At 41.8% G+C, this 16424-nt stretch overlaps 1 protein-coding gene across 2 annotated transcripts in view; it reads left to right on the top strand.

The window, feature by feature from the left end:
* ATP13A5 (ATPase 13A5) overlaps window positions 1–16424 on the top strand; it is a 105072-nt gene that overhangs the window by 62560 nt on the left and 26088 nt on the right. For both annotated transcript variants that reach the window (XR_011529145.1, XM_008534951.2), the window contains exons 17-23: window positions 26–143; window positions 3776–3900; window positions 5282–5442; window positions 7515–7640; window positions 8757–8836; window positions 11469–11511; window positions 13354–13463. Coding sequence is in view for 1 of the 2 variants with exons in the window: in XM_008534951.2 (XP_008533173.2) it covers window positions 26–143; window positions 3776–3900; window positions 5282–5442; window positions 7515–7640; window positions 8757–8836; window positions 11469–11511; window positions 13354–13463 (763 nt within the window). In the remaining variant the exon portion in view is untranslated. The remainder of the gene's footprint in view (window positions 1–25; window positions 144–3775; window positions 3901–5281; window positions 5443–7514; window positions 7641–8756; window positions 8837–11468; window positions 11512–13353; window positions 13464–16424) is intronic.

Raw genomic sequence — 16424 nt, 5'->3', positions numbered from 1 at the left:
TTACCTCTTTCCTCTCTCCTGAAAGTGCCCCAGAATTTCCCACAGGAACTGAAGAAATACACAATGCAAGGCTTCCGCGTCATTGCCCTTGCCCATAAAGCCTTGAAGATGGAGAAGTTTTCAGAAGTAGAGAGTTTAACCAGGTAAGGAACTTGGAAATTGGCACTAGGGCAGACTCTGTGTGCGTGAAGTGAATGAGCCCTGGAGACGGACAGATGGACAGCTCAAGTCACCAGGAAGGCTCCAGGAGACGGAGAATCACTCTCATCCAGTCTTCCGATTCCAAGATGGGCAACTTGGGAGGACTTGCTCAGGTCACAATGCTCACTGGTGGCAGATCAAGGATGACAGTTGAGGTCTCCTGAATCTTAGATGTCAGTGAGTTATCTCTGCTCTGCACTCCATCATCTCACCAAAAATGACCAACTTTTCCTCAACTTCGGAACATTATGCAACTGACTGACTTGGGGCACCCATATACAAAGGGGTTGAGAGAAGGAGACAGTTGGCACTGTGAAAGACTTCCAGAATCCCTGAGACTTGGCTTCTTTCAGGGCTCAGTAGTACACCTCCCGCAGATCTGGAGAGTTAGTGAGTGCAAACTGAATTCCTTATGCGAAATAGAATTCAGTATTCTTAATTATGTTAAGGGGATAAATCATCATCATTAGAGGATAACCTGTAGATTAATTTTTCTTTCAATGTTTCTCAGCTTTTAAAGGTTGTTTTTGAGTTGTCTATGACAGAGTAGAGAAGTACTGTGGAAAATTGAATAACAAATCATCTATGTGTCACTTATCTTTGATTTTGTGTTGCTCATAGATCCTCATTTATAATATAATTAAATGCTCTGTATAAGATGTGGATATCCTTGGTTCAACGTTACTATTTATAGCCTAAGTTCATCCACTCTGATATACTCAGTAATCATTGTCCCTTCCATGCACTGTGTCTATTTCCCCATCTATAAAATGTAGGACTGGATGATCTCTAAGGAGCCTTTCAGCCATGACATTTTAATCTTCTAAATAGAATCACAAAACTCACTTTGAAGCACATGAATGGCATTCTCAGATTTAACATTCAAGGTGTTAGCTATTCTTGAGCAAGCATAAAGACCTGTAACACACAGGATTTGGTAATTTTTCACGACACAAATTTTAATAATGAAAGTTAAGGTCATGTGTGTAGAAAAGATTTATGTAGCTAGACATAGAAAGTGGCCACCCCAAGCTGCCACACACAAATGCGGCTGTGATGTTCTCTTTTAAAAGCCACTAGTGAGACAGATATTATTATAAATATAACAAAATAAGAAAATGAGGATAAAATGTGTTAGATTTACAACCATCTCAGATATTTCCCAGAGAATATGAGGAGCCTGTTATGCTTCTTGGAATTTAGTTACTATTTTCAAACAGAGTAAAGGAATAGAGTTTGGACATTTTTTTTTTCAGAATCAAATTATATTTAGCAAAGTTTTCCAACTGGAAAAGTCAAAACTTCTGAAAAACTGGCATCGTCAAGGGGAAGTAGAAAAGTTTCTTGAAATGACTTAGAAAAAAAACTAAACTACAAGAAGAAATACTTTGTCCAGATTCCCCCTTTCATTGGTTTAGCAAATTTCTATTGATCTTGACTATGTGTTAGATGCTCTTCAAGGCACTAAGGATTCAGAAGTGAATAAAATAAAATCCTTGCCCTCATGAAGCTTATATCCCAATTAGGGGAAATAGACAATAAAATAAACCTATAAAGTATTGTCAAGTAGTGATAAATGCCATGAAGGAAAAAAATAAAGCAGATTAAGTGGATAAAAAATTGACAGAGGACGAGATTTTACATGGAGTGATGGAGGAAGTCCTCTGAGGCGGTGACATATGGACAGAGGTTTGAGTAAAGGAAGGGAGCAAGGCACACAGTGATCCAGACAAAGAGCATTGCAGCCAATAGGAGCAATGGGTACAAAGGCCCTGCCACAGGATTTTACTAGGAACGTCGTAGAGTCAGACGAGGCCATAGCGCCTGAAGCAAATGAGAGGAAGAGTTGTAAAGACCAGATTAATTGGTGAGAATATTTTTTTAATCTTTTGTTTAGTTCTAGTTAATGAGAAAATGTTAATCCAACTTATAATAGAAAGCCATGAAGTTAAATGATGGGAAATTAACAAGTTCTGTATTCAGGTAGATTTTCTTTTATAATCTTCTCTGAGAACACTAAGGCAGGATTCATCTCTGATTATCTGAATACTCACCAAAGTGCCTAATATAAGATTGAAAATAAAGTCATTATTTAGTGAATGGACTTTTGAATGAAGAATGTAACAACTTAGATTCTACTCCAGAGAGAATTTTCTTCACTGTGTTCCCATCCAAGTTTGAATTATATTGCTCATCAGGAAATCCAGCTCTGGGGCCAGCCCATGGCCAAGTGGTTCAAGTTCCATGCACTCCGCTTTGGCAGCCCACGTTCTCCAGGTTCACCTCCTGGGGTGGACCTACTCCACTCATCAGCCATACGGGGGAGGCATCCCACATACAAAGTAGAGGAAGACTGGCACAGATGTTAGCTCAGGGCTAATCTTCCTCAAGCAAAAAAAGAGGAAGACTGGAAATGGATGTTAGGTCAAGGCAAATCTTCCTTACCAAAAAAAGGAAAGAAAGAAAGAAAAGAAATTCGGCTCTGATCTTTCTCTTAAAGAAGGTTTACTGATCTTCTGTTTATTTCTTTCCCAAGTCCTACTAACACAATGGAAAAGAAATAATATCAAAGAAAGCTAAAGAAGCAATACGTGTAGATGAGACATTTCTACACATTTTTGTAAGATGTAATGTAGATGGGAGCAGTGGTAGCTGAATCAAGCAGGATAGAAGAAGCTGTAGCCTACGCCATGCCAGAGAGAGAGAGAGAGAGAGAGAGAGAGAGAGATGGCGAGAGGAAAGTTGGTTCACCCTGTAGAACCCCGGAGAGGCTGAGACTCAGATGTGTCATGTACTGTGGAAGGTGGAAGTGAGACTCAGGACTGAACACGGGGGAGTAACTGACAGCATGCAGAAAGGCTAGATCCCTAGGTCTCCCGCTCCTCCCCCGTCCTCCCCCTGCAACCTTATCTCCACTCTGGATAGAAAAAGGAACAATGGGAGATCAAGAAAGAGCTCTTGGCTCCCAAATTTACTTTTAAAAAAGCTACCTGAGACGTGTTTCACTTCCGAGGAGAGGTCCAGCATAATAAATGTAACCCAGTTAGACTGTGAGACTCCAATTTCAAAATCTGAGAACTGTTCAAACCCTTGGCTGATGCCATATATTTACTGGAGGTTACAGATGGAGGCTGAAGTGGATGAGTCCAACAGTAATGAGTCAACTGTTACTATAGTGGCCTGTTCACAGTACGTACTTAATACATGTCTAAGAAACTGAAGTGATGACAAGCTCAAAAAAAGAAATTAAAAAATATATATAATTAACAAAACTTTTAAAAACCAACAGAAGAGTTGCAAGACAAGCACATTGTCTTAAAACAAATGGAGTTGAAAACTGGAAGAAGCAGCTAAAAGACATCAAAGTGGTTGCCTCTGGGAAGGAGAATGGGTGAGGAGGTATGGAGACAGGGACTATTGGTTTTCATCATAAACCTTTGGGTTCCTTTTGATTTTTTAAACATGTGCATGTCTTACATTGATAAAACAGAAATTGTAAAAAGAAGAAATAAACCCAACTGTTGAGATTACATAGATAAGCTTTAATACCATTGATTTTCTCCTGAATCCAAAGGGAGAAAGTGGAGTCAGAGTTAACATTTCTGGGACTTCTCGTCATGGAGAATCGCTTGAAAAAGGAAACCAAACCAGTCCTGAAGGAACTGAGCGAGGCCCGCATCAGGACCGTGATGATTACAGGTGTGTGTCGCTGGAGGCCTGACAAGTTGAATGCATCCCAGGCATGAGAAAAAGACCATGTGAGCTGAGTGAGCTCCTGTGATTGGGGCAGAAAGAAAACTGCTCTGCTGTCAAGTTTGTTTCCCTGTGGTCCAGTTACCTTGGACCATGTGTAGCTCCCTCAATACCACCATGAGCTGTGGAGGCAGGACCCATCACTCCCTTTGTCTAATGCCCACTTTTCCTACCCAGGATCTGCACAGTCCTAATAGACTCACAGTAATGTTTAAACACAAGAATGGATGTGTCCTCATCAAGAACCCCAATAAGACCTCTGTGTAAAGGATGTGAGACTCTGCTGGGCTGTCCTTCAGGGCAGTGGGGCAGGCAGGGCATATGGTAATAAAATCAAAGCATGACACAGCCCTAAGTATTCTTTTCTCTGCTTAAGTGGAATCCACATGCCAAGGATGTGTCGATGAAAATAATCCATAACCAATCTATGAATGAAAATTTGGGAGAGTTTATTCTGAGCTAAAATCTGAGGACCATGGCCTGGGGCCTTTCTTCCTGAAGGAAGAAAGGGCACCAAAGAAGTGGGGTGCACAGAGTGGTTATATACCCCAAAACAGGATGTTTCACATGATTGAAATGTCCCTTTTACCATAGTCGCGAGACTGCTCTGTCAGCACAGCGATTGATGGACACAGCAGGTAGGTTGCTGTCTCGGTGAACACAGCAGGGTGGCACGTCTGTTGTTCCGAGCTGGGTGGTCACAGGCAAGCGCAGCAATCAGTTCCTAGCCTAAGGAAAGATTCTTATCCTTAAGGAAATGCCAATGTGGGGGGAAGTTGCACCTTTACCTCAAGGGCCTTTGTTCTTGCCATAGGAAATGTTTTAAAGCAGATATGCAATGCATGCTCAATGGCCACAGTCAGACCCTTTTGGAAAAACAAGGTCAGGCCGAATTAGGTTTACACCAAATGGCTTCCTCATATACTCCAATATATCCTATTGCTTGCCATTTCTATTTGTCAGATGGTTTGACGCTGTCAGACTGGACCCATATTACTTTCACCACTAAGAGCTGTCAGTCTCCTGAGGATCAGTCATAAAGATCTCAACCATGTATTTATTCACTACTGCATGTTTTGGAAATACGCAATGTTCAGGACACAATGCTAACTATCATGGGAGGGAGATGCAGACATAGAATTTGACTACTGAGGTAGACAGGCTTGAACAGGGGGAAAAATAAATGGTTACAAGATAAGGCAGAAAGTGATAAATGCCCCAACAAGGAGCACCAACCAAGTGGTATGGACCCTCAGAGGAGCAAGAGCTCAGTGCTGGTTGCTGAGAGGTTTACACATAAATCAAGGCGATTTTCTTTGTCATCTAGGTGACAACCTTCAAACAGCCATTACTGTTGCAAAGAGTTCTGAAATGATTCCTCGAGGGAGCCAAGTGATCCTTGTGGAAGCCAATGAACCAGAAGAGTGTGCTCCTGCCTCTGTGACCTGGCAGCTGGTAGAGAACCAAGAGAATGGACCTGGGAGGAATGTGAGCAAATGTTTGAAGGTCCCTCTGTGGCCTGCAGTGATGGAATACAGCCCTGACCCTGGGCAACCTGCTCTAAGCCATAGAAGTCATGACTGTAATAATCCCTCACATCTGCCCGGAGTTTTACAGTTTGCAAAGCATGCAGCATTTCCACCAGTGTGTCTCAGCCATGGCTGCACATAGAAATCACCTGGAAGAGTTTTTAAGTTTCCAGTGCCAAGGCTTTACCGATTGAATCAGCGTCTCTGGGCTGGGAACCGGCATCGGTCCCTCCTCCCGGTGGTTCCAGTGTGCAGCCGTGGTTGAGAACCACTGATTTACATCCATCTGATCCTCACAGTTACCCAATACAGTTGAGCAAGCTGGTCATTTTATAAATGAGAAAACTGAGACCTAGAGAGGTATGCTTGCCCAAGGCACACAACTGGCAGGTTACAGAGCAGAAATCAAATTCAGGTCTGTTTGATTCCACCCAAATAAATCCATGGGCATTTAGATCGTGCTGTACCTGTGACATGAAGTTAACAGGTGTCAGGTTTCTCTAGAAGGCAAGCTTCCTGTGTGCTAGCCGCAAAACAGCTCATTCATATGAAGAGAATGGGCTGCAGCCTGACCTTCCATCACTAAAGGTGGCACCTCCACCTTTGTGTGAGTTCAGAGATGGTCCTCCAGGGCATAAATTACAAAAATGCTCCTTTCCTCCAGGCTGACCAGCCCTTCAGATTGTCGAGTGTAGAGTAGGCCTTTATTCAGTACACAAACTGCATAACCATGCAGAGTGGCCCTGCCCCCACCCTGTGAAGAGGTGCATTAACTTGGCTCAAACACCATTACATTAGCTGTAAAAGACAACCGCTCTCTCTATGCTTTCAGCAGATTTCTGGTGCTTATTTCATTGCAAACCCGCTTGCTTCTGCATCAACGCATGTTGTCTCAATTACACTATGTGACAAAACTCAGGTCCTTACTAATTTTTAACAGTCTACTCACACTACCCATTCATGGGTTTAGTACCTTTACTGAAGTTTTGGTCATTGCTGGGAGAAGTTATATCACAATCTCAGGTTTTCCTCCCCTCTGCCTCACTCCTACCACACTCTCCTTCTCCCTTTTCTAGTCAAAGCAAAAGAAATCTTGTCCTTGCCTCATGCAGAATGCTTTAGAGCGTGTCTTTTGTTGGCTGTTTGCAATAGGGAATGGAAGGGGAGGGGTGTATCACGTTGCCTCCCAGTTTAGCACATCAAAATATTTTCTTCTTCCAAATACACTGCTTTCCCTAAGATGAACTGCTCTAATGAATAAAATTTTCTCACCTCCTCTACTATTTGAATTCAGAGTCCTACGCAAATGTAACACCCTCCGAGAAATGTGGCATGAAAATCCATTATCAGCTATTGACTTGATGGGTACATGTGCATCATCAGATGCTTTCTCTAGCTGAGCCAGGTGGGTCTAGAACACAGTGGTGTGGGGTATATTGACAGGTGAAAGACAGGAGGGAAAGGGTTTCAGAAAAGGAGTAGTACTGGTGCAATGCAACATAGAGGTTGGAAGAGGATCTGGGCACCAGGAGGGAACAGGTTGCCTACCTGTTGGGTTGGGGAAGGACCAGGTGCTAAAAGGAGTTAGGCTCTGAGGAATGAGTCTGCCTATTTTACAGTGAAGAAATTGGGGCATCATTTTTGAACAAATGAATGGTAAGAGACCTTAGGAAATAAAAGGTTGCATGAGGAGGAGAAGGAAGAGGAGGGAAAAGTGTTCCTTATTCTTCCTTGGAATCGCTAATTGGTACCTTGGAATGATTTCCTCAGTAGACTGACATCACACATATTATCTCCCAGGACAGGATCCAGAGCATCATTTTGTCAAGGTCTCACACATTTATATGATCTTGGGAGGACGTTTTGAGTGTCTTCTTCATGTGAGTCTAAGTTCCATGGGCGAATGACACATTATGTGTTTGCTGGCCCTCACATTGTTATGAAACATGAATATACTTCCTTCAATAAAACGTAGGAAAGCAGAGACGTTCCTTCAGAGCTGATATAGAAATAACGCCCTTTTGATTTTAGGAAATCTGCATTGACATTGGAAACAGCTCAGTGCCTGATGGAGAAAGAGGGAGCTGTTACCATTTTGCAATGAGTGGGAAATCATACCAAGTGATATTTCAGCATTTCAACAGCTTGCTTCCAAAAGTAAGTACTGGTGAAATGAAATGTTTTGTTTTGCTCTTCAAATTAGTGAGGCAGAAAAGGAGAGGAAAGTAGTGAAGGGGATGATCACGAGGTTGTCTCAGATTTAGGGACTAAACACCCACAAAGGGGCACTGCTCCTTCGGAGGTTTCCCAGCCCCACCTACGCCGACCTGGTCCTGCATATGCACATGGCTTCCTTTTCAGAGTTGGTGTTCTGGTACAGCACCCCTTGCCCCCATGGGCAGTCCAATCCCAGCCTCCCTTTCTCTCACTCCTCAGCAAGGGAACCTCCAGATAGTTCCAAATGTCCTGTCTGTTATTTGGGTCAGCTTCTCTCCGAAAGCTGCCACCTCGTGTTAGGCTGAGCTCTATTCCCCTTCCTGTCTGGATTCTTAAAGTACAACAGGAGGAAACAAAGGCCCCACTGTTTATTTTCAAAATCCTTTGTTATCTTATCCTCTGTGTGTCTGTTTTAAAATAGTGCTGTGCAGGGTTGCACTGTCAGTGTGAAGGAGATAAGGGGAGCACAAGCGGAGGGCAGCAGCCATCTGTTAGCAATGTCTTGAGAATTCTGTCGCTTTACCAGTCAAGGACCATGGAATGTAGACCCCAGAGGCTCCTAGAAAGCTGTTACTGCAATTCCTCATTGAAGAGATTGGGAAAGCTGAGACTCAGAAAGGATGTCACTTGTCTAAGGTTTGCATAGTTTGGGGCAGAGCTGAGAATAGAACCTGGATTCTCCACTCCTGACCTGTTGCTCTTTCCTCTGCCTATGCTGCAATTATGGTGACGATGTTTAATAAAAAGAACTGTATTTCCTTAAGCATTTTTATCCCATATGCTCTGCTGCTTTTTTAGTTATTATTATTAATTAAAAGTTACCCCATCTTTGAAAAATGGCCTGGAAAGAAACAATGGGGTTGTGATGGACGACTGAAAGTGAGAGTTAAATATTAAACTGTTAAGTCCCTTATTCCCTTTCCTGGCATTTGGTCTAATGACACACCACCCGATCCTGTGTTAAAACGAGGGCCAGGAGTGATTTTTCAGGGCTGATCTTTTATTTAAAAAGTGTTCTTCTTCCTAACCTTATTGCAATCGTTGTTTTCTCTTTAGATCCTAGTAAATGGAACCATTTTTGCAAGAATGTCTCCTGGGCAGAAATCAAGCCTTATTGAAGAATTTCAGAAATTAAAGTAGGTGTTATTGCCTGAAAGAGTGTATTCATTATCCATTGCCGTGTGACAAATTACCTCAAAACTTAATGACTTAGAATAACACCATTTATTATTGTACATTTCTGTGGATCGGGAATCCAGGTGGGCTTAGCTGAGTCTTCTGCTCCGGGTTTCTCACAAGGCTGTGATCAGGTGTGGGCCAGGACTGCAGTCACCTCAGCACTCGAGGGGGGAGAATCTGCCCCCAGCCTCACTCACGTGTTGTTGGCAGGATTCAGTTCCTTGCGGGCGGTTGGATTAAGAGTCTCAGTTTTTCACTGGCTGTTGTACAGAAGCCACCCTCAGTTCCTTGTCACATTGGTCATTTCATAAGGAAACTCACAATGTGGCAGTTGGCTTCCTTAAAAGTGAGCAAGCAAGGAGAGCCAGAGAGACACCATTTTTTATATCCTCAGCTCAGAAGTGGCATGCCATCACTTTTGCTGTATTCTCTTTAAGGCAGCAAGTCATTAGGGCCAGCCCACATCCAAGGAAGGCATTATACAATGTCTTGAATACCAGGAGGTGGGGATCATTGACAGCCATTTTAGAAGTTGCCCACCCCAGAAAGCATCCTTTCTGTGTCCCATAGGGCATATCTTAGAGGAAGAGCCTCTGCTAGGATGTAGAGAATAGAAACAATAGGAGTTTATATAGCTTAGAATAGGAAAAATAGAGAAGTGTGTGGGTTATCACTTGGAATTATTTGAGGGTGGTCCATTAGAAGATATATGAATAATTTTGGGTCCTCTAGGAAAGAGGCAGAATGGCATTTTCACTGTATCTGACCCTGTTATGGATTCGGAATAGAGGGCAAAGTAAAAAAAAAAAAAAGAAAAAAGTTCTTTCTTATCTCCTTCAAAAATACAGATGACCAAGTTACATCAAAGTGAAACGGTTCTTCTTGAGACCAGATCTACCTATATTTGCTGGAAATATTACAATTTCTGGGCTGCAGATTTCTGGGAAGTGAAAAGCGATAGAGAGTAGTGAAACTTTAGGTAATTGCTGATAAGTAGTAGGTAAAATCAGGAGACTGCCTTAGACTATTATTTTTTGTTGCCCAAGCATTCTTAGGGGAGTTTCAAAAACTGCCTATTAACTCCCATAATGCCTTGAGGCTGGCTTAGTAACCAGTGTCTAAAATGACTATTTTACTCACATGGTCATTATATGATATTGGCTGAAGAAAGTAATTTTACCCTTCTCAAACGCCTGAGAAATTTTGCCAACTTAAATGCTTACTTTTGAAAAGCTATATTCCCCTAAAGAAAAATCGATTCAGGAATATATATGCTGTCTCAGAATGAGCTGTCTTCTCAATTTCCCAATCTTCTTCTTCATGCGTTTATCATTGGGAATGTGCACAGGTTGTCTGAATTCTCTCCTGAATTCAGGGAACACCAGAAAATGTAAGATTCCTCATGTGATAAAAAGACTAAATATGTGTTTTAAGCCTGAAGAAAGGAAGCCATTTTCAGCAAATGTGCATAGTCATGGCATGAACATGAGTACATGAGAATGTTTGTAGGGTGATTTTCATATATACTAGCCAAATATTAGGTTGAGCCATATGAATTTGTTTGCATTTGATCATCTTTAAAATGGTCATTTCCTATGTTTCAACTAATAATAAGGAAATTCTCTGAGAACTTCTCTTTTCCTTGGATTTTTGATCTGTTATTTCATGTTTTTTGGAAAATTGCCATTGAGCTTTTAATAGTATTGCCATTAATTATTACTTATAATGTATTACTTACTTAAAATAGAACACAGAGTGTGTCTTACGTCAGAAGTTCCTTTTCTTATTCTTCTATTTATCTGATTGTGTTTGCACATCAAACTAGTATAGAAGGGAGCATGTTATCTTATTTTCACTCTAAGGTTCATCAACAATATGTATATATTGGGCTGGCCCAGTGGTATAGTGGTTAAGTTCCTGCATTCTACTTTGGTGGCCCAGGGTTTACAGGTTCAGATCCTGGGTGCGGACCTACACATCGTTCATCAAACCGGGCTGTGGTGGCGTCCCACATACAGAATAGAGGAAGATTGCCACGTACGTTAGCTCAGCAACAATCTTCCTTAAGCAAAAAGAGGAAGATTGGTAACAGATGTTAATTCAGGGCTAATCTTCCTCATCAAAAAAAAAAGTATGCCTATTTCTCTCGTTATGCCTCTCAAACCATCTCCAAAATGTTTCTCATCCTAGTGTCTAAACTCTAAACTTTCAACCTCAGTCAGCAACCAAAACACAGATGGATGAGGTTATGATCTGCGCGTGAGGTGGTGTAGAAGGGCTGTGATTATGATTGCATACTCTTAAACTTGGCCTTGGTGGATATCATCAAACAAAACTTCTTTTGAAGTGCACGAGCATCCTTGTGGATGTCCTTGGCAGTATCCATGTGATTGACTGAAACAATTTAAATGATATGGTGGCCTTATTCCTCTGGGAATATTTCTCTCCAAGTCATTTTCCTTCAGCCTGATTCCACATGTGTTCAGGACACCCCCACACACACGCACACATCGCATGTGAGTTAGTTATGATGGAAGTTATTCAAGTGAGACGTTAAGCTATTAATTTTTCTTATCCTTTCCCCTGCAGTTATTACGTGGGCATGTGTGGAGATGGAGCTAATGACTGTGGGGTGAGTAGAAATTACTTCTCCTAATGCAGGCAGTTCACTAATATCTCTCATGAGGACCGCACGGTCCCTGGGGTCTGTCTCTTCACCCTTTTTCCAGCAATCACTTGATTATTTTGCTGTTTATATCCACTGCTATTGGCATGTGGGTTGGAAGTGGAGAGGAATAAAGTGAGATGAGTCACTTCAGCTATTTTCTGGCAACTCCTAGAAGACTAAAGACCAGGAGAGGCTACTTAGACTCCCATATTTTGGACTCAGAAGGGACTTTACAAGACTAGCTGATATAATTCTATCGTGTTATCAATAAGGAAATGAGTCTCAGGGAAGTGAACTCTTTTTTTGTCCGAAGTCACACAGCTAGTAAAGGCTTAGTGAAGTAAAAGTTTGAAATTGATGGTTAAAGATTTTGAATTATATGTAAACTGTATTTATTCCTGACAAACTTCTGCTCCAGGTTAGTACTCCAAAAATTCTTACGCTCAGTGAAATCATAGACCGAACTATGTGGTTATTACATACTATAGCAAACCTAAGTTAAATGATTCTAAGCAGATTACTTCTTATACACAATAGAAGGCAGTGCATGTTTTATAATCTGAGTTTTGAAGAGATGTTTGAAACTATAGCCTACCTTGAAGATTTATGCATGTAAGAAAATATTTTGGTGCTAATTTGTAGAATAAGAAATGAAGAGGATTGCCTTGTATTTCCAAAGCCTATTAGATATTTAAGATCTGAGTATTGTTTTACTTCCTTCTTAAATATTTTCTTTAAAGTTCTGTGAAAAACTGTGTTCATCCTTGGAGATCTATTTTGAATTTTTCTGCCTTGTGCTTCATGAGAAGAAGATAGTCATTAGTCCGCTGTTCAAAATCTAGAATGTGTACTCATTCCCATTAATTATGAGGAATTTAGAACAAAACAAATAAATTGAGTGCTAATTCAAGAATACTGAATTCTATTTCTTATAAGGATGTAGTCTCTGCCCCCAAAGAGTTCATTGTCTAGTGGGGGAAAGAATCATGCATAAGTCTAACCCTAGCATGAGCTAGAAGGCCTGAATTATATAAGAAGGAAATATTCTAATCTTTATTGAACGTGAATTTAGTATATACTGGCCACAGTAATCAGATACATTGTAGTTCTACAGAACTACAGAAATACGAAATCTCACTTTATGCTTACATAATTCTTGCAGGATTAGGGGCTTGCTGGCCTGCTTCTTGCCCACTGTCTGCTCTGTGCACTTTCTGGGAAGTTTTCAGTCTTGAAGAGGAATGAATTAGCTTTTATTTCAGTGAGGCAACACACATTCTGGAATGATTCTGTGATGAGTGTGACCTGGACCCCGTCTCCAGTGAAGATGTTATGGGCCCCATACTTCATCCCAGCAGTTTTCTCATTGGCTGGATTAGACAGCCCAGGAAAAGGTGTGGATTAGGTATCTTTTCTTATTGTTCATGAAGGTGGCCCACTAAGTGTAAGAGCTATGATGGTGAGGGCCCCCACAGTTGGCCATCCAAACGCTGTCATCTTTTTAATAGACTTCTTGAATGAGTGCTTCCATTTCTTCTATTGTCTACACCTCCACAACCAATACTCACACATGCAGGCGCACACATCTGCACACCACTCTTCTACCTCTGGATCATTGTTTTGTTGGCGACTTTGTGAACCAGGGGAGAGAGGATATTCCAGGTGGAAGGATAGCATAAACAGAGACCCAGAGGTGGAAGGGTACAGTGTTATAAACTCTACAATGTGAAGAAGAGCCTCATGGTGTTTGAACAGTTAGAGCCTGGCCTGAGGAGTAATGGCTGTAACATGGATGTTTCATTCCAGGCTTTGAAAATGGCTCATGCAGGCATTTCGCTGTCAGAACAGGAGGCATCTGTGGCATCCCCTTTCACCTCAAAAACAGCCAACATCGAGTGTGTGCCTCGTCTCATCAAGTAAGCCACTTCTTCCCCTTCCACCCCATGACTGACGGGCTCATTGTCTGGCTCTGGACAGAATTAGCTATGTTTTAAAGGGATAAATGTCACAACAGAGGCGTAGGTAGAGCACTACTGGAGCACCAACGAAGGGGGCATTAGTGCTGCTCGAGAATGCTGGTAAAAGCCACAAAAAAGGGACTTTTTCTGAGTTTTAAAGGACAAATGGCTGGGTCATGTGAACCATTGAAGGCTAGAGTTGATCTTTAAAAAACTAATTGCATTTCTTACTTCTCGCCTCCTTTATTTTGTATGTTGGATACTTGCTGGAACCTTTTTCTCAGGAGTTGGGGATGAGTGAGGAAGCAGAAAAGGAGCATTCCATCAGATCACTTCCCCAAATAGTGTTGTGACTCCAAAATATAAATTAGTGAATATCCAAAATGACTACATAGAAGACTTCTACAATTGGTTGGCAATAGTTAGGGAAAGGGAAGGAATTAAAAACTGTTTATTCCCCAATACAGCTCCCTCACCTCCACTCCACTCTCATTTCTGGTCTTGCCTCTACTTATGCTTTAACTATAGCTAAGAATAAAACATTTGACTTTATACTTTGTTCATAAATCTTATTTCGCTGTTGTTTCCTGTAACACTGTCGGGTAACTTCAGGCCATCTTCCTGGCCAATGGTCTGGAAGACATCACTAAATCTTGAGGTTTATACAAAAAAGACAACCATGAAGTTCTCTGGCATGTTCCTTGGTGCATCTGAATAGGCAGCTACTGGTGGGAATTACTCATGTAAATGTGCCAGGCTTGAAATTCCATGCCCACTTCTGGCTGCATATCAGCAAGACAGCTTGACACATCTCCCCGAACACTTGTAGCCTGCACCTGTATTCTTCCACACCCTCAAACACCATCACCTACCCTGCCTCCAAAGCAACTCCTCTTCCCAGCTCCCATGTTCCCTGCTTCTGAGGACCATTTGGTTCTTAGAGTCCATCACTGAGGTTCAAACTTGAGAGCACTTTTAACTCTTTCCTCTTCTTCACCCCGAGCAAACCAGGCATTATGTTTTTCTGGTTTGGCTTTCAGAGGGTCTCTCCTAGCCCTTTCCTTACTATCTCTGTTGCCTTAACCCAAGTTCACGTCATGATGAGTACAAAATGAGAGTGCTCAGGACATGCGCTCTATTTCATGCTTTCCATCATCAGCATGACTCATGGAGCTCTTTTTAAATAGTGTGCTTGGAAATGTGTTATACTAAGAAGAGACAGAGCCTGCCCTGGAGGACTTACATTCCAGTCAAGGATAGAGATAGAGATAGATATAATCACAAAACAGGGAATCTTTTGCCTGATGAGTGAGAAGTGCTCAATAAATTAGCTTTAAATAAATTAATGGCCAAACGATACAGCAATTGCTCCAGTAGTTCAGTGTGATAACTCAAGCCATGAGAGAAGGTTGCAACTTGAAGGATGGGAAGTTTCAACTTGAAGGATGGGGAGTTGCGACTTGAAGGATGGGGAGTTGCAACTCGAAGGATGGGGAGTCACAACTTGAAGGACAGATAGGACTTATGTAAAAAGAAAGGGGGTGGGAGGTAATACAAGGTAGGGGAGATGGAGAGCCATATTTAGAAATGAAGTTTTAATTGGAGAGTGCAGGTGCCCCTGATAGCCAAATTGGGCTGGAAGGCTTCTGGGATGGGAGTTGTGGAGGTTAAGCTGAAGTGCCAGGTATGGAGGCCTTGCATAGGAGTTTAAACTCTTGGATGGTTGCACAAAGTGCTGACGTGTTCCATCCAAAAGGCATTTGAACTTCAGATGCTCTTTCTCATGCAAGTGGCCCATTGCATTTAAGAACGCAATATGCTGTTTTAAAATACAAGTCATAATATAAAATTTCTGCAGTGACAGATGGTTTAGTAAAGAGTTTCAGGGTAGAAACTCTTTTCTTTTAGTATTTCATAGATTCATAAAAATTAGATATGGCTCAGCTCTGTTAGGCTCATTTTACACTTGCTATCATCGACGCATACTTATTCTTGAGAAAACATCCTCCCGAGGGGTGATGAGGTTCAGATCCACAGGTTTTCATTTTTATCCTTTGAAACTTGACTGACTTGTTATAGTTCAAGTTCTTTAAGGCAAGGCCTGTGCCTTGTTATTTCTGTATCATTGTGCCTAGCACTAAGCTGGGAACATCAGAGCATTCAGTGTATGCTTGTAGACTACATAAATAAGAGAGTGAGCTGTTTAAAATTCATAATCATTAGGAATAGCAGTAATTTTGGAAGCCCACGAAAACTTAGAATGTTTTTGGGCTTTTCTTTGAATCTGAGTGTCTTAATTTTCCTGGAAATGTACACAACTGCAGGAAAAAGGATGAAATCACAAAGTTTTTGTCAGAAAATGATTTCAGGCTTCACATGCTTGCCCTTTCTTAGCTTGTTTTCTGCTCCACCCTCTGTGTTGGAAAAAAATGTCAGTGCCTTCAGCCTGGGGAAAAACCTCTGCCCGAGGCATCCTGACCTATCTCCCACCCAACCTTCTCGTCTTCTCTGAGGCAAAGTGGCTATTAGTCTGGCTTTTTAGGTTTTCCTTCTCACTTCACTGTCCTGTTGACAAAGTCTTTGAGCAGTGCAGGTCTCTGTGTCACCAAGCACTGGGAAGGAAGAGGATGTAGGCTGTCTCCCACGTGGATTCACTTCTACCTTAACAAGCGAGGCCTGTAGGAGGCGTTGTTGGCCAGGTTCCTCACTCCTCCATTGTGTATTACCACCTCACACTGTCTTCTCTGGCCTGTCACAATCCACCAGTCAACCAAGTCTCAGTTAAGGGAATAACAGCTCAAACAGAATTTTTTTAAAGGGGGAATGTGCACTTTTGAAGATGCATTTTTTTACTGTTTTCTTTATCTCTTTTGATCTCCACGCTAGCTCAGATTATTACCCTAGGTTCTTCCTGCAGTA

Source organism: Equus przewalskii, chromosome 18 (assembly GCF_037783145.1).
Source record: "Equus przewalskii isolate Varuska chromosome 18, EquPr2, whole genome shotgun sequence".
Lineage (NCBI taxonomy): Eukaryota > Metazoa > Chordata > Mammalia > Perissodactyla > Equidae > Equus > Equus przewalskii.
Note: the sequence above shows the minus strand (reverse complement) of the source record. Positions and strands in the feature narration are given on the sequence as shown.